The sequence below is a fragment of the Mastigoproctus giganteus genome, chromosome 1, assembly GCF_048544385.1.
Source record: "Mastigoproctus giganteus isolate SK-2022 chromosome 1, ASM4854438v1, whole genome shotgun sequence".
In the NCBI taxonomy this organism is placed as follows: Eukaryota; Metazoa; Arthropoda; class Arachnida; order Uropygi; family Thelyphonidae; genus Mastigoproctus; species Mastigoproctus giganteus.
The window spans coordinates 54,750,521-54,771,583 of NC_143575.1; the positions used below are offsets into that span (position 1 = coordinate 54,750,521).

The 21,063-nt window shown below is 38.6% G+C and overlaps 1 protein-coding gene across 1 annotated transcript in view; it reads left to right on the forward strand.

Moving 5' to 3' along the window:
* Nucleotides 1-21,063, forward strand: part of LOC150090807 (kinesin-like protein KIF28) — a 195,201-nt gene that overhangs the window by 36,300 nt on the left and 137,838 nt on the right. The window contains exons 4-8 of the mRNA XM_090373827.1: nt 2,154-2,268; nt 6,276-6,387; nt 9,344-9,451; nt 10,389-10,519; nt 15,352-15,422. Coding sequence (XP_090229953.1) covers nt 2,154-2,268; nt 6,276-6,387; nt 9,344-9,451; nt 10,389-10,519; nt 15,352-15,422 — 537 coding nt within the window. The remainder of the gene's footprint in view (nt 1-2,153; nt 2,269-6,275; nt 6,388-9,343; nt 9,452-10,388; nt 10,520-15,351; nt 15,423-21,063) is intronic.

Here is a 21,063-nt window from a genome sequence, read left to right on the forward strand (position 1 = left end):
CGCGATGCATGCGTGACACCGACGCAGCATGGATTGTCAGACACGGTCGAGCACACCTGGAGTTTCTTTGACAGTAGCAGCGGCGCAGACGAGTCTCGCCACGAGATCCATTTCCGTCTCCACAGGCGATTCATACATGATAGATTTGAGCCCCCCCACAGAAAGAAATCAGGTGAGCGTGGGGGCCAGGCAATGGGTCCACCACGGACAATCCATCGACGCCCAAAACGCCTGTTCACATGGTCACGAACACACCTTCCATAATGGGTAGGCGCCCCGTCAAGTTGAAACCAAATGTTGCGTCTCACATTTGCTGGAACATTGTCAAGTAAATCTGGTAGAACTTGCTCAAGAAAGCTCCGATAGTTAGCGGAGTTCATGCGGGATAACAGGTATGGGCCGACTAAGCAGTCACCGACCATACTTGCCCACACATTTGTTGCGAAGCGATGTTGTGCCGCATGGGGGCGCACACCGTGTGGGTTGTCGTGAGCCCACACATGAGCATTGTGCTGATTGAATAAGCCTTCCCGAGTGAAATAAGCCTCATCCGTGAACAAAATCATAGGCTGGAAAATTCAAGTCTTGAACACTATCTTGAAGAAACCACTGCGCAAAAGCCACACGTGCAGGATGATCTTGGGGGAGCAGTAACTGAACCCTTTGGAGATGAAAGGGGTGTAAGGAGTCGTCGTGCCAGACACGCTGTACACTGCAACGAGACACTCCTAAGGCAGAGGCAAAGGCACGTGTGCTGGTAGTAAGATTATTCTGGACGGCATTCAACACACTTTCTTTCATGGCGGGAGTTCACGTTGAACGTGGTCTGCCCACACTACTCCTGTTACCTGTAAATGACCCATAATCGCACGAATTTTTATGCACACGCGCAAACAAATGGTGGTCCGGTACATGTCTGTCTGGGAAGCGTTCTCCATAAATTTGTTGAATGGCTCGTCCATTGCCCTCTGCTAATCCATACACTAGGTGCATGTCTGCCAGCCCACAGTTCGTATATATCGATGCATGCTCCTCGTGCGGCGAGTACTGCTTGAATGAGTAAGCCAGAAATTTTCCCTCTCGCGAACTGATGAACAGCGCCGTGTACCGACTTACGGTGACGTTTCCGGTTATGGATTCCTATGCGACTCACATTCCTTTAGATGTTACCTACTTCCCCTAAACGTTTGTACCAATATTTTTGAGACACTCTGTATATAATATGTTTGTAAATTGCGTGTGTTCTCTTTTCGATTTTCTGTTTGCTGGACAAAAAAAGTTTCGGGAGAAAAAGCCATGGGATCTTCGCCTGAGACCGACTAACTCAGCCACGTTATAAAAAAGACTCAATTTCCTTCGGGCATTGACTGTATTCGAACTCTGGCTTTTTCCACTCGGTATTTGTTCTTCCATTGTACTTGAATACCTGTATTTCCAAATGCGCATATGTTTCACTCTTATGCAAATCGCCCTTGTAAATCAGTCACACGGCTCATTGACAATCATATGCATTGAAGACTTTCAGTTGAATATCAACTTTCGTATACAGTACTTTTTCATTGTCGTTTCGAGAATTAGAGTTCTGATAATTTTGGCTGTCATCTTTCAACCGAAGTTGTGACCTCTGTCGTTGTTTTGCCAGTTAAAAGATCGTGTAGGCCTCTTGCAGATATTATGTTCTGTTTATATTCCAGATCGACTGCAAAGGCAAAGAAAGACAGTGGAATTTACAACTAATCATTTTCGACAAGAAAGTTATCATTACCGTATTTAGCAGTCACTTGGGGATCAAACTACCGCAGTAGACTCAAACGCGTGTGCTACTACAATCTGGTGTTGACCATTTGGCTACGTCTGTTGTAAACAGCTTATTTTCCCATCGTAATATTTGTCAGTGATTCCGATATTAAAAAAAAAAAAAAAAAAAGAGCAAATGGGATTTTTTTTTTGGCTGATGCTGTATAAGCTTGCTTTATTGCATCATATGCCTCTTGTAATGCTGATGACATTTGGAAAATTTTACATTTCTTCACTGAATATTTTCAATTTATTCACTTAGTTTTTAACAGAACATGCTATTTTTTTTATTATTTTGCACTGCATATTTCCACTGTAACATGTGCTTATAAAATGAAATTTTCCTTATTCATTAGGTAAGGCTCAGCATGTTAGAAATCTATAATGAAATTGTAAGGGATCTACTCAATCCTTGCCCAGATAAGAAGAAAGGACTGAAAGTTCGTGAACATCCAAAGAAAGGTTTCTATGGTAAGAAGCATGATCATCACGTGGCTACGCGCAGTTTTGCTTTATTCTTCTGCGTGGGCGTGTAAATTCCGGTTTCAGTTTGGAATTGCGGAACTCTCAACCACAACTTATATCTCACTTCGTGCATTGTTCCGTCTTCCCCCCCCCCCGTGAGGAGTACAGCGATCTACGAATTGAATTGGTATCTCGGGTTAGTAATCTCAATCTTATGGCAGTAGGCTGCGAGACAATTCTAGTTGATAAACAGGAGAACTTCTTGGCTTTCCAAGCCTTTGCAACTGCAATATTTCTTAGGCGGAAGACTCTTCTGCATCTGGAAGCCTTGGATTTGTAATGCGGTATGGTGCAGTGCCGAATTACCTAAAGTTCTGTGAAATCGTGGAGGTTTGAGTCTACTATATCCACTGCAACTCCAGCTCCTTGTGCTGGCATTTCTGTTCTCCCGGTATCTGCTGGCTTTCCAACGGACTGTGAACAGATGTAAATAATAAATAAACAAATTCTGTTTATACTCCAGGACGACCAAACGGTCAGAGGAACTCACAAGATAGCCAGAATACAAGAAACAGCACCGTATTCAGCAGTCACGGGCTTGAACCCTGGTCACTCAAGGCAGGCGTATTTATGCACCCGTGCGTTTGACCACTCGGCTACTCTTTCCAATGAAGTTTGGACTTTGTCTGAAATTTAATTATATGTATATTTATTTTTTTATGTAATTTGATTATTTTCGATTTGTTCATATTAATCTTTTTTTGGTCATGGCAGGCTTTTTCCCTCCCTGTACTTGGGCAAACAGGAGAGGGAGTATATAGGAGTACTGCTAAATTATGTGTAACTGACAGCTGGGTTGGCATTGGGTGGCTGGGACCGTTTTAACTAATAAATATCAATCAATCTCCCTCAACTAAGAAATATTGTTCAAGGTTTAGGCCTAAATGGATGTCAGATGAACTAATGAGACATATAGCAGAGAAGAAAAATGCATGGGATACATACAAATTAACACGTGACACAGAAGCCTATGATAGATACAAGTTGATCTGTAACCAAGTTACAAAGGAGGTTAGGCAGGCGAAGGCAGATTACAAGAAATATTTGGCAAGGGATGCAGAGAAAAACAGCAAAGAGTTCTTTACGTATGTAAACTCTAGAAGGAAGGGGATGGATCAGATTGGTCCACTTGATATCGATGGGTCAACTGTTGATGATCCTGCTCAGGTAGCTAACAAACTAAATGAATATTTTGCAGCGGCATTCACACATGAGGAGTTATTCAGCGAGGGGAATGCCAGAGGTGTATTCAGCTCTGGTAGTAAGCTAGAGAATCTTGTAATAACTGAGAGTAAAGTGGAGGAGAAATTGTTGAAGATAAACACAAGAAAGGCACCTGGAGTGGATGGGATCTATCCAGTTATATTAAAGGAGGCAGCAAAGGAAGTAAGCAAATCCTTAGCCATAATTATAAGAGCTTCCTTGGACTCAGGGGAGATACCCACAGATTGGAGATGTGCAAATGTGACCCCAATTCACAAAGGAGGATCAAAGAGAGACACAGGTAATTACACACCTGTTAGTTTAACTTCTGTTCCAGGGAAATTAATGGAGGCACTGGTTAAAGAAGCACTGCAGGATCAACTCGGCAAGACTTCAGTCATAGCTCAGACACAGCATGGTTTTGTTAAGGGGAAGTCTTGCCTGACCAATTTGATTGGATACTATGATGCAGTCACAAAAGAACTGGATGCAGGGAATAACTTTGATATTATATACTTGGATCTTAGAAAGGCTTTTGATACTGTTGCCCATGGAAGACTGCTGCACAAATTGGAGCAGTGTGGCATTGGAGGGAAATTGCTGTTATGGATAAAGGGATGGCTGAGGGGGAGAAGGCAGAGAGTTGTAATCAATGGACACTGCTTATCGTGGACTAATGTTATTAGTGGAGTCCCTCAGGGTTCAGTGTTCGGTCCATTATTGTTTTCTGTATTTATAAATGATATTGATGATGGCATGTATATCAAGCTTAATGTCCAAGTTTGCAGACGATACGAAGGTAGCACGGTTGTTAAGGACACTACTGACACTATGCTGCTGAAACAGGATCTGGAAAGGTTGAGCAGATGGGCTGAGAGGTGGCAAATGAAGTTTAACATTGACAAATGTAAAGTACTACACATGGGAAACAACAACGTATCAACTCTGTGGTACTACACTGACAGTGGTAGAGAATGAAAGGGACCTGGAGGTGGTTGTGCAGGCAGATATGAAGTTCTCTGAGCAGTGCAGACGGGCTGCAAGAGTAGCTCAGGGTGTATTGTCAATGATATATAGGAATTTTTCTAGCAGGGATAAGGAGGTGATTATTCCCTTGTATAAGGCAATGGTCAGGCCACACCTAGAGTACTGTATACAGGTCTGGAGGCCTCATTTCAAGAAGGATGTAGAGCTTCTGGAACGAGTACAGAGAAGGGCAACAAGATTAGTGAATGGAACAAAGAGGTGCTCTTACGAAGAAAGGCTTAAGTTTTGAAAATTACAGCGTCTGGAGACCAGGCACTAGCGAGGTGATCTGATAGAGGTGTATAAAGCCTTGAATGGTTTGAGCATGCTCAATGCTGATGGGATTCTTCTTCTTGTTCAGAATACGAAGAATCACCTGAGAGAACATAAATTCAAATTGAGGAAAGACAGATGTAGGATAGACGTGAGGAAATTTACCTTTAGCCAGCGGGTGGTTGGTTGGTGGACCAGACTTCCATCCCTTGTCTCTGCTAATGCTAATGCTATGATTTTGAAAAAAATATATATGAGAATGCTACCTCCTTTATTAGACTAGACAAAGACAGTAGCAAATTTAAAATCGAGAAAGGAGTTCGACAAGGAGACACAATATATCTGAAGCTGTTTACTGCTGCCCTTGAGGAAGCTTTCAGAAGATTAGACTGGTTGCAGAAAGGAGTCAATGTGAAAGGAGAGTACCTAAACCATTGACGATTTCAATGACATTGTGGTCATAAGCCATGATCCCAAAGAATTAGAGGAAAATCTTAATCAGTTATGCACAGTTAGTAAGGATTTTGGACTAAAGATGAATATGTCTAAAACAAAAGTAATGATGAACAAGTATGCCACAGAAAGGGATATAATGATTGAAGGAGCAGTAATTGAAAATGTGGAGTCATATACTTATCTGGGACATCTTGGAAACAGTTACGGCAGAAATATCCTTTGAATACGTGCAATTTACAGAGGCGACACACATTGGCTCTAATTCAAATGAACCCAAACTTACAGAATTATAAAAAAAAAAAAAAAAAAAAATGGGTAATAGCAGACTGAAAACTTCAAACTTGTCCCACCAGCAAAATACTTGAATGGATTCCCCCTCCGTTTGTACTATTTAATAACCAGACCGAACCAAGGATCGGACTCCCCCCCCCCACCGTACTGTTTTATTTTAGGCGCCTCAGTAGCCAGATGGGAAGGAACAGCAGTGCGTACCACACGCTTCTTGATTAGACCGGGGTTCGAGCCCGTCACCACCAAATACGGAGGATGCGGAAAGGTCAGGGAATGACCACCGCATATCCCCGGAGCAATATGGCCTTAGTTGCTAATGCTCCTAAAAAACAAAACAAACAGACTGTTTTATTTGGTGATATGGTAGTTTGCCACTGGATCTAGGCCAAAACCGCTGTTGAAACATTCGCAGTAGTATTAAATTCAGACCTGCCTTCCTAAAAGGAATTGTAGAACCCTGTGAAGTGGGGATGCCGGGGAGTGTCAAGGGTGTTTCTTCTAATGCAGTAGCTTCCAACCGGGAGAATTCAAACAGTCTTATTTAGCCTATGTTACTGCCAATTTTATAGAAAATATTACTGTAATTAATTGAATAACTGTGCAGCAGATTTACAGTGTAAACTACTGCACAATTTGTTTATTTCCACTATGATCATTATTGTTGTTTCTTATTGTTTTTTAAAATCGGTCTTCTTTTACAATAGCAGATGGTCTGAAGACCTTCATGGTGACTTCTTACAACGACATTGAGAGAAAAATCGACGAAGGGACTACTAATAGAAGCATAGCATCTACAAACATGAACGCTACGAGTAGGTAGGTGAAAGTTCTCTGCAGTATTTATGCTATTCCTAGCAAAAAAAAAAAAAAAAAAAAAAAGAAGAGAGACACAATTTTACTCTAATGATTCCAAACCACGATAATGTTGTATTAAGAAAATGATAACCATCTCCATGTTTGATATTTATAAGTGGCATTTATTACAAAAATGAACTCTTCGCAATCTACCACATAGGCACGCACTGAAATCTATCATTTCGAATTATAAAGACGACAGAGTAAATATACTCTATCGAGAAAGTTTAAATAGTAGGCAATTAAGAAGAATGTATACATTTTTTAACAGATAAATCACTAGATCGCGAAGGTACTATTAATAAGCATCAGGTAAAGTCGCTGCCCCAAAATCACAGCGATTTTTATCGAACTCACTGCCTTCGTGTTAAGGTTAAATATAAATTCTTAAAAGAAGGAAAAAAGCGTATAATATTACTTGAGAGAGTCGAAAAGATTATAGGCAGTCAGAAATCGGAGTTCTGTAATAACATGACCAGGATAAATTTATAGGATATTCAGCAAGAGTTAGTATGCATTTTTTTTTTTTTTTTAAATTCCAGAGACATGAACTAAAATTAGGCATATAAAACGCAGAAACTTAACTATAATTTCTGCAGATACGGTTGTCTCCGCCGCAAGAGTTTCGAATAGATCCTCTGCACTTAAACAGCCATGGCAAATCATGCCGACGGTCTCCTCCTAACTCGGCTCCACCCACAGAGACGGTATATTAGTTGCACTACTTATAAAGCAAAATAAACTTGAACTCAATCGTCTAAAATCCAACCTTCCCAGTAACAAAAACCGAAAAATATAAATAATGCAATGTAGTAATACCTATCAGTACATTAATTATATAATATTGAATGATACATTAAATACTATCGATAAACTCCATACAGACACTCCAAAATTAAATTTTAAGAAATACTATTTTTGAGCGTTGTAGTCTTGTCGATGAACATCGTCAATTATGACATAGGGTTTACAAAGAAAAAATAATAGACAGTGACAGAACCATAACTTTTGCTCTCCTTCAAAAAAATATTCAAAATAAGATCCCAGTAGAATTTAGATGTCCTTTTTAATGGTTCAATTTTCTTCAAGGTATAATAAATATGAAATGAAGTTGCAGATAAAAATGAAATTTTTCTATAGTCTTAGAGAAATAATTATCAGATACTGTTTCGAAAATAAATCTTAAAAACTGCTGTATGAATTTCATCACTGGAACTGAAAAAAATTAACTTACGTAATGTTTTGAATGCATTATTAATAGTTTACAGCAGTGTTTCTCGACCGGTTTTTCCTAAGTACTCGCACGTGGATTCCTTGCTGAAGAGTAAATTTTTACATAATTTGTTTACAAGTATTAACTCTGTAAATATGAGTGAAATCTTATTCAGTTCATTTTCTGGATCGTTTTTACTCTAATGTAATTATATACAGTAAAATTGTAAAAATATACAGGGGCACAGCAAGTTGTATTTCGCTTCGAGAAATGCAATATTTTTGCGCTCCTTTATTGAAATACAAAAATAAAATAAATATTATTATCTCTCTTATTCAAAAAAGAACTTTTCAAACCTAGTATAAGTGAAACATATGTATATATAGTATACATTTAAATCAACTAGATGATTGTTATTGTTTCAGCATGTTAGGAAAAGTACTAGCGACAACAATATTCAATACCTGATTATCACCCATGAAACAGATGACATAAGGCTGGCAGTACAGGAAACGTTAGCAGGGAGTGATTACGGAATTCGTTCAGTGTAGGTAACTTTTGAGGTTGCCGTGGCCACAAGTGAAAACGTTTCTAACCGAAGTGTGAAGAAGTCTCAATTTAAGTGGACTCTACATATGGAAGCCAATGGTTTGTATCCCATTAATCCCAAACCACCGCAGAGCTCGTCAAAATTGGTGCCATGAACATGTGATTTGAAGCCCGGACATGTGGAGTACAGTTCTGTTCTCTGATTAGTCGCGCTTTAGCATACAAACAGATTCTAGACGTTATTTCATCTGAAGCCAACAAGGAATGCGGTACCATCCCTCCAACATCAGAGAAAGGGGCCCTTGCAGTGTTCTCGTGTGGCGTGGAATAATGATCAACGGCCGCACCCCTTTCATGTTTTTGATAGGGGTCCATAACTGCACACCGAAGGTGGCCCAAATTTTATTTACATGAATGACAACGCCATTGCACGTAGTGCTCGTGTGGTGGAGGTATCCTATTCTTCCACTAGCGCAGACGCTAGTAGAAGAATGGGATTTGTTGCCACGGAGTCTTATAGACACCCTTATATCGAGCATGGTTCAGTGCTGTCAGGTCTGATTACCAATTGGAGGGGATCATACGCCGTACCGATGTCATGTAACCATATTTTCGAGCACCTTGTATCGACTTATGTAATGTGACCTTTTTTCATAATTCTTATACAACCCCTATAAATGTCCCTTATACCTGTCTGAAGTCTCTCGCCTCTTCATTTCATCGTTATTCTGTGGTACACCATCCTGACAAATGTTGTCCCGCTTTATCGCAAGCGGGACAACATTGCATGCGTTACATCACGTTTTCTACGTGTTCTGTTAACTTTGTCGAGCAATGCATTGAATGCGTTCATACGTTACGAATACAGTAATGATACACAGTGTAGGAAATGCAAAATAGAAATAAATTGTTTGTAAATTGTTAATGGAACATAATGCATAAATTCGGCAGCTGCTGTAATGTGTTTTTTTTTTTTTTTTTTTTTTAAATCTGGCCGGGTCTGTTTACTCGACTACCCTCGAAGAAATATTCAAAAAGTGATCGATTTTTCAGTGCCGGATTTATGATGTTCAAAATGTATTTATTAAACCTTCATAAGTCACATCGTGCAGATTATAATCATTAAGCCGATCAGAATATTTTTGAAAATTTCAGTCGGGCCCATACTATTGTCGGAATCACACTAATGCAAAAGGCAAGGAAACACGGAGGTGCAGAAACAGCAAAGACATCAATAGTACACCTGGTAGATCTAGCTGGAAGGTAAGAGATTACTTTTTTTTTCCATTTGGAAAACTTTTATTTGGTTTTTAAAAAGTTCTTTAAGTTCAATCTCCTGACGATAAAGAACATTACACGTATAAACGTGTAATGTTCTTAATTACACGTGGGAACGTATTTTATTATACTAATATTTGTGAAGGATTTTTTTCTAAATGACCCAAATATAAAATTTTATCAAAAACCACCATTAGGAGTACAGTTACTCGCATACGTACTAATGAACCTTCATGAGATCGATTCTTAATGGTCTTTTATAAAATTATTTTATTAAAAGAATAATGAAAAACTTGCTTTTTTTACTGGGGACATTTTAACTAAATTCGGCTGAGGATAATAGTGTCCCGAGACATTTCACAACAATAAAAAATAATAAAATAAATAATAATAATTAAATCAATAAAAAAATAATAAAAAATAATACGCGCTTCCTCAGCCTATTTCAATATGTGCGTTGAAATGGTACCGCTTCTTAAAGGTAAAATATTTCTTTATACATATTACTTCGAAACTTGGGAATTTCCTACCACTCTCGCCTGAGTACATCCAATTTACAAGCCCAGTATTCTGACACCTCGTGATCCAAAGAGTCATTGTTGCATTGGCACTTAAAATACTCTAACCGAACATATCTCTGAGAGAAATGAGAATGTTTTTAATAATATTGAGAATTTTTTTTCGTTAGAGGGTTCCGTCTTTCTTGCGGCCATACCCTCCTGAGATTCTCCAATGAATTCTCCCTTTCCCTTAACAACCATACCAAACCATCATGGCAGTGACGGAACTGGCGGTAGGGTAGTTTCGCCACTGCATACATAACGATATTATTATGGTATTTTATTGTTCTTTAGTTTATTTATGTGTTAGAGTTCAGCTCAGATTGTACAGTTATTATCCTGGTATATGTTGTGCTTTTTAGTGAAAGAGTTGCAAGTACGGGAGCGACTGGAGACAGGCTGAAGGAAGGAGCAGCTATCAATCAGTCCTTATCTTGTTTGGGAAATTGTATTCATGCTCTTGCAGAAAAAGCCAATGGGCGCAATAGCAGAGGTAAGATATACAAATATTTTATACAGGCAGTCCCCGACTTACGTAAGGGTTCGGTTCCTGAAAACTTTTCTTAAGGCGGATTCCGTATTAAAAATACGCACTTGCCCTGCATTTCACTTCTGCATCTCACTAATATTATGCTTTTAGTAATTTGTTGTTTGTCCCTAACTTAAGTTCCGCGTTCGAATTGCCAGCTGTTGTCGATAAACTGCGGCTTTTCCATTTCTTTCAGGTATGATCACTTTTCATTTAAGCGGAATTGTTCCTCTTTGGGTGTTTTTATATATATATATATAAACGCTGACGCCCCTTTCTTTCGCTGAACATTTGATACGTATGGTTGCTATCGTCAAAGGAACGTTAAATTTTATTAAGACGATTTTAATACATATACAAAGGAGAATCGTGCGCTGAATCATGAACTAAAATGCATCCGGGAGGAATACCGCTTTGCCTACATGCCGTCTTCAACCCCTGCTTATTTTATTTATTTATTTTATTATTTTTTTTAAACTTTAAACCTTACGTAAAGTCGAGTTTACTTAAGCAAGCGCAAGCCTCGAGAGCGGCAAAGTTTACTTTCATAAATACAGTACTTGCAGGGGAAAAAAAAAAATCTAAATTTATATGCAGGTGTTTAGGAACCATTGAGAAAAATAATTTTTTGATTTGGTTGTTCCATTCAGGAATCTATATTTCTTTTTTTTTTTTTATTTTTCCGTTTTAAAAATTCCTCCAATTGAGACTGAGGGTTATGACGCTTTTCAAAAAAGAAAAGCGTCCTAACCGAGTTCCTGTTTATTTATTTCTCATAAAGCTTTGAACTAATAAATTTGAAGGAAGTGAAAAAAAGACCTGAACTTTTTTTTTAACGAACATTTATTGAATAATGAGTCTTGTTATAAGTTGAATAAAATTTAAAAGCCAACTATTTGAATTGTTTTGGATTGGCATCAAGACTTTTGAAACCATTATGGATTAGTGTATCATGTCTATAAAAATCGTCGTGGTCAATTTATGTTGGTCGGAAGACCAAAAAGAAAATTTCGCTACCAACCTAAGAGTGGTAAGCTAACCCCTCCTCATTTTCATTCTGACCTATCTCCAGTTCTCCTAGACCAGGGGTCGGCAACCTTTTTTGAGTGAAGAGCCATTTTTGATCTAATTAAAAAAAAAAAAAAAAAAAAAAAAAGAGAGAATCCGAAGAGCCGCACCTCAGTTCAAGCTGGGAGGAGGTAGTTTTTAAGAAATGGAATAGAGTGGGAAGGTATTTTATTAAAAAAAATATATTTTGAAATATTATTTATTAATACTGAAAAAACCTTAACAAACATCCAATTAGGTAAAAATTAATGTGACTTTTGCTGATGAACTTCTTGAGCGAGTCTCTCAACATCAGGCGAGCATGCCGTAATTTTCATCTTTAAACATGCTGAGAGACTCGCATTGTTCAGACGGTTTCTTGATTTATTTTTAATATAGTTCACGTTCGAAAATATTTGCCCGCAGAAATACGTCGAACCAAAAACTGAGCGAAGTCCAAACCAAATACGTATTTTCAATTTATATACGTGTCCGGTAAGCTACTCCACGCATCACACACAATTTGGTCTTGCTTTTTCAACTCGTCTGTCGTGTAGAATTGCAAGGGCAGCCTTTTGCCTTTCCAAATCTCCAATTTCAGTTGTAAGGCATTTTAGTCTTGCACTGCACATGTCCTTGATTTTTAATTCCTCTTAACTCCATTTCAAATTGTGCTTTCTGTGGGCTAAAGGTTAAAGAGCCGTAGGTTGCCGACCCCTGTCCTAGACAGAGGACCAGATGAGTCCATTTTTAAAAGCGTCGTGGATCAGTCACCTCATGATGGTAACTTTCTTACCTCCCCCCCCCCCCACAGAGTACCCAGTGGTCGCGCATCCGAACTGAAATAGATTTATGGGGCGGGGTGGGGGGAGAAGAACTAACGAAAAAATTACATTTGTGATAAGTTTCAGTGTTTAAAACTGCGTATTAGAATGCTATTAAAGAAGCAATTTCCTAATCTAGTTCTCTCAGAAAATAAAGGGCGAATATAGACAACTGAGTAACATGGCCTAACAGAACTCTTCCCTGTCGCATCAACCTGTTTAGGTGCAGAAATTTTTTCCACTATGACGGAATTACTATAAAAACAAAATTAGGAAATCGTATGTCACTAGAAAATGATTTGATTATGGCCCTCAGCAGTTTCAGTGTTTGATTTCATCCAAAGAAGCTGAAATTTCTCATTGAATTAACTAGTTTTCTTTTAATTTTATTGATCGCTGTTCATTGATGTTTGTATAAAAATATTCGTATATGCATATATATATATATATATATGAATAAAAAAATTGACTTATTTTGTGTTCATTTAATTTATTTTGTTTATATTATTTGCAAAATCAGAAGTACGACGGCAGTTTTTTATGACTCAGGTTTATGCGCTTAGTTTAATAATTGGCTGTTTAATTTGTAAATAAACAAACTTGGCGCAATAGCAGAACCTAAAAAATATTTATTCGAATAAGTCGGAAAGGATAGCTAGTATTTGCATTATGGCAAATAAACAAGGAACAAGGCTTACTGAACATCGTTCAAAAAAAAAAAAAAAAAAAAAAAAAACTTGGTTTTCTTAATGGTCCTTTGTCTAAGAGTTTTCTTGTATTCATTTTACAACTGTTCTCTAGTTTATGCTACCTGCAAAAGGAAAATTATATGTATATACACTTATTGATCACTGAATTATGACCACCTGCCTAATACCGTGTTGGGCCATCATTCGCACGGACGCTATTTGCATAGCCATCGACTCCCCTAGACGTCTGAAGACGTCCGTCACTTTACAGTCATGCTGCCTGTAAAGCTTTCCACAGAATCGGAATAGATGACGGCTGCGTGTCCATGTGCCTCACTTCCCATTCCAAAACATAAGTATTCATTGTGTTGAGGTCAGGCGAATTTGGAGGCCAATCAAGATTGTTGATATCTTCACTGTGTTCCTCAAACCACTCGTGCACAGTGCGGGCACGATGACACTGTTCATTATCACCTTGGAAGATCCCGTTTCTGTCCAGGAAAAAATGCAATGCAACGTGGCAGTTTCGCATGGTCACCTAAGAGCTGCTCAGTCTTAGGAGACCATGTGAAACGTTGGTCCATAAGCACCAGGGATGGTGCTTATGGACCTTTTTCCAACAAAACATGCTCGATATTAAGCAAACACCGCCACCAGCCTGTACAGTGGGCACCATGCAGGATGAGTCCATGGACCTGTGTTTGCTTTCGCCACACGAAGGCTTCCATCGGCGTGTTGCACCAGGTATTTGGACCCATCCGACCAGCACATTCGTGTACAGGCCTCTAGTGTCCAACCAACGTGTTGTTGGAACCACAGCATTCGCCGTTTTTTTTTTTTTTTTTTTTTTTTGATTTGGTAGTTATTGGCGCATCGGCTTCTGTGGCCATATTGCACCTCCCAAGGTTTTTGCAGTACTTTGATCCAAGCCCGAGGCGGGAATCGAACCCGCGACCTTTGGGTTGCCGGGCAGGTACTTTACCCACTCGGCTAGCCCGGTCGGCTAGCATTCGCCGTCGACGATGATCAGTGTTAAGGAGAGGGTGTCTCTTGGGTCGTCTGCTGTGGAATCCCATACGTCTGAGTGCGCAGTGCATCATTTGGGATATTGTTTTTGCATTCCCCATATTGTATTGTGATGTCAATTGTCGCACAATGATTAGCCGTTGAGCCCGTACAACGCGCTGCATCCTTCGCGTCAACTTTGCGTAATCTTTTATAGTTCTATGTACGGTTTGACTCGTTCGACACTATTCTTTGTACACCTTAACCACATGGGTCGTGAACAACCGACAAGATGTGCCGTTTCCAATATGGAAGCATCCGACGCGCGAGCTCCCACAATCATGCCATTTTGAAACTCTGTGATATCGTTACTACGCCCCATAACTGCTACTTTATCACTTTAATTTGCACGACTAAATGCAAATTGCCACTGCTGTAACGTACGAAAGCTGTTCGATTTTTTATACTGCTAGCTATGCAGCATAGTCCATTACGGATGGGGGTGGTCATAATTCAGTGATCACTGAATGTGTGTGTGTATTATCCCATTAATTAATTTGCTCAACACAACCAAATTCGCCTTGCACATTGCAAGGCCACTTTGCTAACATACAAAACTAAAATATCTCAATGTTGGAATGCTTTTTTATATCAAAAAACCCCAGGGGCTCACATCTGATGAGTATGGGCTTGGCACACCCAGGATCCTCAGCTGGATATCATCATTCTTCTCTTTCTTGATGATTCCCTTCTACTTCTCTCTCTCTCTCTCTCGGAGTAATTCAGAATTTTTTTTTTTTTTTTTTTTTTGGCTGGTGCAGTATAAGCCTCAGGCTTCCTTGCACCATATGGCTAATAATAATAATAATAATAATAATAACCTTGTTACTCTTCGTTCCGGGTAGATAATGAGGGGTATGAATATTCAATTCTGTACACTTCCCGAAAAATAAGGGACACCATTGTGTGTATAGTTTCAGAAGATTATTCCTGCAGTCTTCCCTAATTAATTATTCTTTGAGTGTATAAATAGTGTTCTGAAAAGCTGAATGTATGTAATAATTTGGTGTTAGACTAATCATTGGGCAAAAAAAAAAAAGTATCATATTTTCCTGATACTTTTTTTTATGAAAACAATATTATGAACTCTTTATTTTAATAACGAATTTATAATATAATATGCTAGGTAGTGTCTTATTTATTTGCCTTTCTTTACATTCTGCTTTTATAGTGCCGTTTCGAGATTCGGTATTAACTCGACTGCTCATGAATGCCCTAGGTGGAAATAGCAAGACTATCATGGTAAGAAGTGTGCATGATATAAGCATGTATTTTATACACTTTATGCATAGTAGAGGTTCTTTCTTTAGAACTTAAACTCTGATGTTGATGGCACACTGCAGTGTGCCGTGAGCACTGGTCCAATTTGCTTGCGGCTAGTATACACTAAAGCAGCGGTTCCTAAACTGGGCGCCGAGGTCGCCGCGGTTTATTTTAAAATTTTGAGGGAAACACAGCGATGCTCGACATCTATCGGACACCGCGCGGATTACTAGCTTGAGGTAATTTACGGTTTTAACATTACTTATTGAATTGATTGGACCTAACTGCTTAATAAACGGAACTGTTAGGTATTTCTTTTGGCCTAGGGGCGTCGTGAAAAAATTGAGACACCAAGGGTACCGAGAACGTTTGGGAACCTCTGCACTAATGTCTACCTTTAGTGTCGCCACTCACGCCTGTTGAGTTGTATGCTTCCCAAGAGGTCAGTTGTTTGTGCAAAAGCGTTTGCACCAGTAAAGTTATTTGTTATTGTAATTAGCGTACTTAGTTTAATTAAATATTGGATGCCTAAAGAGACGACATAGGCGAAAGTTTTTGAGTTCAGTTTGGAAAAATTCAAAATATGAATACAAATCTTATAAAATATTTGAAAGATGTGCTTACAATACAGCACTAGCATGTAATGAAATTATGTGCACCATTTACTAAATCGTGGAGAAAAATTTTTTCCTGGTTCATAATTTCATTTCGCAACAAATCGTCACCCAATTTTTTGAAAAACGAAATTATGGACGACGCAGAAATCATACACATTGTGACGGAAATAGATGAAAAAGTTATTGAATCAAATCAAAGGCCAAAAATTTCTCATGTAGCCGTCAGATTTGCCCTAGATAGATCTTTACAGGGCCGGCTTTAGAGTAAGGCCGAGTAGGCACTAGCCTAGGGTTTTGAGAGGAGGCGTTAGCGCCTCCTCTCAAAAATAAAGCCCGCAAGAAAAAATTAGTGTATTTCATGTGTTAACATGTTAAAAACTGTTCGAGCAGCGCTATATTCCGTCTATTCCATGCCTTATTTTACATGTTTCTCTTTTCATGAGGTTGTATTAAAAAATAAAATAAATTTTCTGTTTATACTCCGGGACGACCAAACAGTCAGAGGAATTAAGAAGATAGACAGAATACAAGAAACAGCACCGTATTCAGCAGTCACGGGCTTGAACCCCGGTCACTCAAGGCACGTGTACTTATGCACCCGCGCGCCTGACCACTAGGCTACGGCGGCCCTACATGTAGGGCAGTAGGGCCTTTTCGTTTCTAACTACTGTATATGTTTTAAGTGAAAATGATATTCTTAAGGCACGTATGTATACTCTTTTTATGGTTCTCTGCTTAGCCAACTTTTCCGATTAATCAACCAACTTTCGGTCCCGATCACTTTGAATAAAATGGTTTCTGCTGTATGACCTTTTTGCCGCTGGAATATAGAAACTAATTAATTTTATGCTAGTTGTTTTATGCAGAAAATTTTTGCCCCGTTATTTTGCACGAATTTCATCGTACAGACATCTTCTGCATGCTAATTGCAAAAATTTTAGCATAGATTAATTTCGTATATAATTCATAACTAACACAATGGTATCATTCATTTGTCAGAGATGGTTCGCTAAACACATCACGCCACTAGAGGGGAAGGACAGCACAACTATGAAAGTGAAATACTAATCACTTAAAAACGGTTATTCTGATTTCGAATAGCAAAATCTTCGCTATTCGAAATCAAAGGGGGATATTAGCATCTTGGAAAATGATTCAATTTAAACCACTTTCCAAGATGCTAATAATAATAAAAGGTAAACTGCTGCCATTATCAATCCACTGCAGGATGGAAACTTCCCCAACGGTTCATGTTGAGGTCGCTAATAATAATACTGTTGATATTAAAGTGATTCGGCGTAAATAGACAAAATGAGGAAAAAATTAATCAGACGAAGAGATGATAGCAAAAAAAAAAAAAAAAAAAAATTAAATAAAAATATCGAATGGTTTTGCAAATAAAATATGTTATTCCTTCCTATACATTTTCACCGTGGAACTTGCACATTTCTGAATTGCGTTAGGTTTTTTCTCCACGTGAAAGTCTATATGGTTTTGTCACTTTTTGGACTGGTCTGTCTGGATTCGGATCTCGAAATTAATTGTAAGAATTTCGGGATTTTCCTGATGAGTTATTCCTGGTTTTTTTTTTTCCCCCCCTCCCTCTCTCTCTCTCTCTCTCTCTCTCCAGCCTGCACAATAGACAAATCTCTCCCTGAACACACATTGAAATGGACAACTATTGAAGATGGGAAACCATCGCGTTACAATCAGTCTAAATTCACCAGAATAATTTAGGTGCATGTATCCGCATCGTAAGGCCTCCGTAGCCGAGTGGTCACGGGCGGGGTGCAGTAGCACACGCTCTTTGAGTAGATCGCGGTTCACGCCCTTGACTGTTAAATACGGTTGATCGGGCACTCAGCGGAAGGCAGAGTACCAGAATAGCAAATAAATAAGTTAAGCCCAGTTGCTGAAACTGAGAAAAAATTCAGCTGGCGAGCCAGAATACATATCATATCGATTTAGAATTGTTGTTTAATATAAAATTGATTATTGGTTGAAAAATATTAAGGTAAATAATGGTGGAGATAAAAAGTTAAGCATTGAGTTTGATTATTTATGTGGGATTGAATTGATCATCAGGTAAATTTTCTAAGATAGAAAATTGTAGGTTTAAAGAGTTAAACATTGAAGTACGGTTAATAGTGTATTAGAGAATTTATCAGAGATTGAATAAGTAGATAAATGAATAGGTAGGTAAATAGGTAGAAAAATGAATAGATAGATAATTGAATTGAGTAGATAAATGTGAATATAAAGAAAGAAATATTGAAGTATTAGGAGTAATTAAGTGTAAAGGAATTGATTATTAGGCTAAGAGATAAAGCATTGAGGACAGATTAAACTTAATAGGGGAAATTATATTACTATCAATAGAAAAATTAATTAATTTGTCAATTAAATTAAAGATGGCTACTAGAAGGGCACATAGCAGTAGGGATAGGGAAAGAACAGAAAATAATGGAAGGGAAGGATCAGTGGAAACAAGCTCTAGCATAGGGGGCAACAATATTGGATCTCTTAGATTCAGTAAATTCCTAAAAGTCTTCAGGGGCGAACCATCGGAAAGTGTAGACTATTTCCTGCGCAAACTGATAATGATAAAAGAAAAGGAAGGGCTAACAGAATTAGAGGTAGTCACTATGGCCGAGTTGAAGTTAGAAGGCGCAGCACAGAGAAAATATTTAGAAACTACGCAGTCCACAGAAGTTGAAACTCTCGAACAATTCGAGAAAATATTAAGAAAGCTATTCTCAGAGAAAATTACCTTCCTGGAAGGAATCAATAGGCTAAGCAACATCACACAAAACAGTCGCGAAACCGTGGAAGAATACTATAAAAACTTCAGAACAATTAAACTAAATACCGAAGTTTCCGAAAATGAAAGTGGCGCCTTCGATAAAATCCTAATGGGGCAGTTTTTATCGGGGATTAGGGAAAGGTATAGGCGAGAAATACTACGGAGAAAGCCAAAATCCTTAGCAGAAGCAGTAGAATTGGCCATCGAAGAGCAGAAACTAGATTTTCATGGTAGGGGGGGGGGGGTCCACTAGAAAGGACATTAACATATTAGTATCCGAAGGGGAAACAAAACCCGAAAATAGTAGGGATAAGGGAGGTGAGAGAAGGTTAGAAGGTTTAGAGAAACAGATCGCAGGGGCGGAAGCCAAATTAAACAAGTTATTAGAAGAATTTAATACCAAGAAACAAATAAAGGACGGGGATAAAGAAGTTAGGCGAGAAAGACATGGAAAGAATTGCTACATATGCGGGCGAAGCAATCACTGGGCTAGGGAGTGCTGGTACAGAAATAGGCATCACGAGAGCAGAAATGAATACTGTCACAACAGGGGCACAAATCAAGGGCAGCATATAAGCATGAATGCTCTGCATCTTAGACGCTGGAAAAATAATTCCTGTGAAAAAAGGAGCAATAAATCAGGCAGCATAAGGAGGAAGCCACACACACATAGAAATAAGTTTATGAATAGAGAATCAATAGTTGTGGCCACCCTAGGACATAAATGGAATCATCCAAGTCAAGTCAAGTCAAGTCAAGTGTTATAGGTGTAGCAGATATGGGCATATAGCCAGATTCTACCGGACTCAGATGGTGGATCAGGGAGTCAAGTATGGGAACTCTGACCCCAGAAAATTGTGGAAGATCAAGAGAGGTCGATTTTATCCGTGGCACTCAGAAAATCGTAAACTCGGTCCAATAGAGAGTAAGGATAGGCCAAACATGAAAGGGATTAATCTAGAAAGGCCAGTGTGTGAGAGAAATGATAAGAGATCAAGCTCGGTAATGGAAAGGAAAGAAAAGAAGTGGAAGGAGACTGAAGAAATTGATGTGAAAGGGCGAAAGAAGGGACCCAGACGACGGATTAGAACAAAAACACTACACATGAGAACATTAGAAGTAAAGGAGCAAAATAAGGAGAATTCCGGGCAGAAAACGCATAAAGTGGAAGAAAGTGGCAGTGATGAGAATGACAACTTATTGAATGAATCAACAGAGCTGAAAGGAATCGAAGGGCCATGGAAACACAGAGCTGAGGCTTCCAATGGGGAAAGGGCCCTCAAATTGAAAGAGACAAACAGGCTACAGCAAATGTATTTAGGAGCAGCATTTAATGAAAATATGGGATGGGAATAGTTTTAGTAAAGCCCAAAATCTACATTTAATTAATGTACATGTATATAATTGTAAATATTTGTGTATTCCAAAGGGTAATCAGAATGAGTATAAATCCTTTTGGTGTTAGAAGTTAATGGAGAGTTAATGTATATTAAAGAGATCTATAAATAGATTTACGGTAATTGAATTCCAGAGAAAGTGTTGGAGAATAGAAAAAAAATTTTACACAGGTATCAAATTTTTTTGGGAAAAGGGGCGTCGAATGTAAGATTTGAAAATCTTACAAAAATAAAATATTTTTTTATTAAGACTTTGAAAGTTAGTTTTCTTTTGATTCTTGCCGTTCATAGGATAAATGGGTAATATATGCAGTTTCAGAAATAAGAATTATTCTGGTAAGAGGTATAAAAATTAAGAGTAGTAGGAACGAAAACAGAGCCATTAGCTTTACTTCCGTTAAACTAGGGAACAGATGGAGGATACTATGACAAACCCAGCAGGGGGTCCGGCGCTACAAAAACAACTTAAGGTTTATGAGGGGTCACACACCGGAAATGTATTCGGAAAAACACACACTAGGCTCTAAAAATAGGCACGATGGTCTCTAGTGTCACAATTTGTGGTTTTTCTGAAGTGCTATAGAGACAAGCTGTCATGAGACTGGTAGAGTTGTTTTGAAGTATTCGGCCGACATCAAAGAACACATGTCAACAGGTTGTAAAAAAGGGGTATAGAGAATCACGTGCTACTACGGGGCAGGCTGAACTAGGCCTTCCAACAAATGGAAAGAAAAAAAAAAAATGGAAAAGAAAGAGTGATTGGAAGAAAACACTGGGAAGGCGTGGAAAACTCCGGGGAGAAA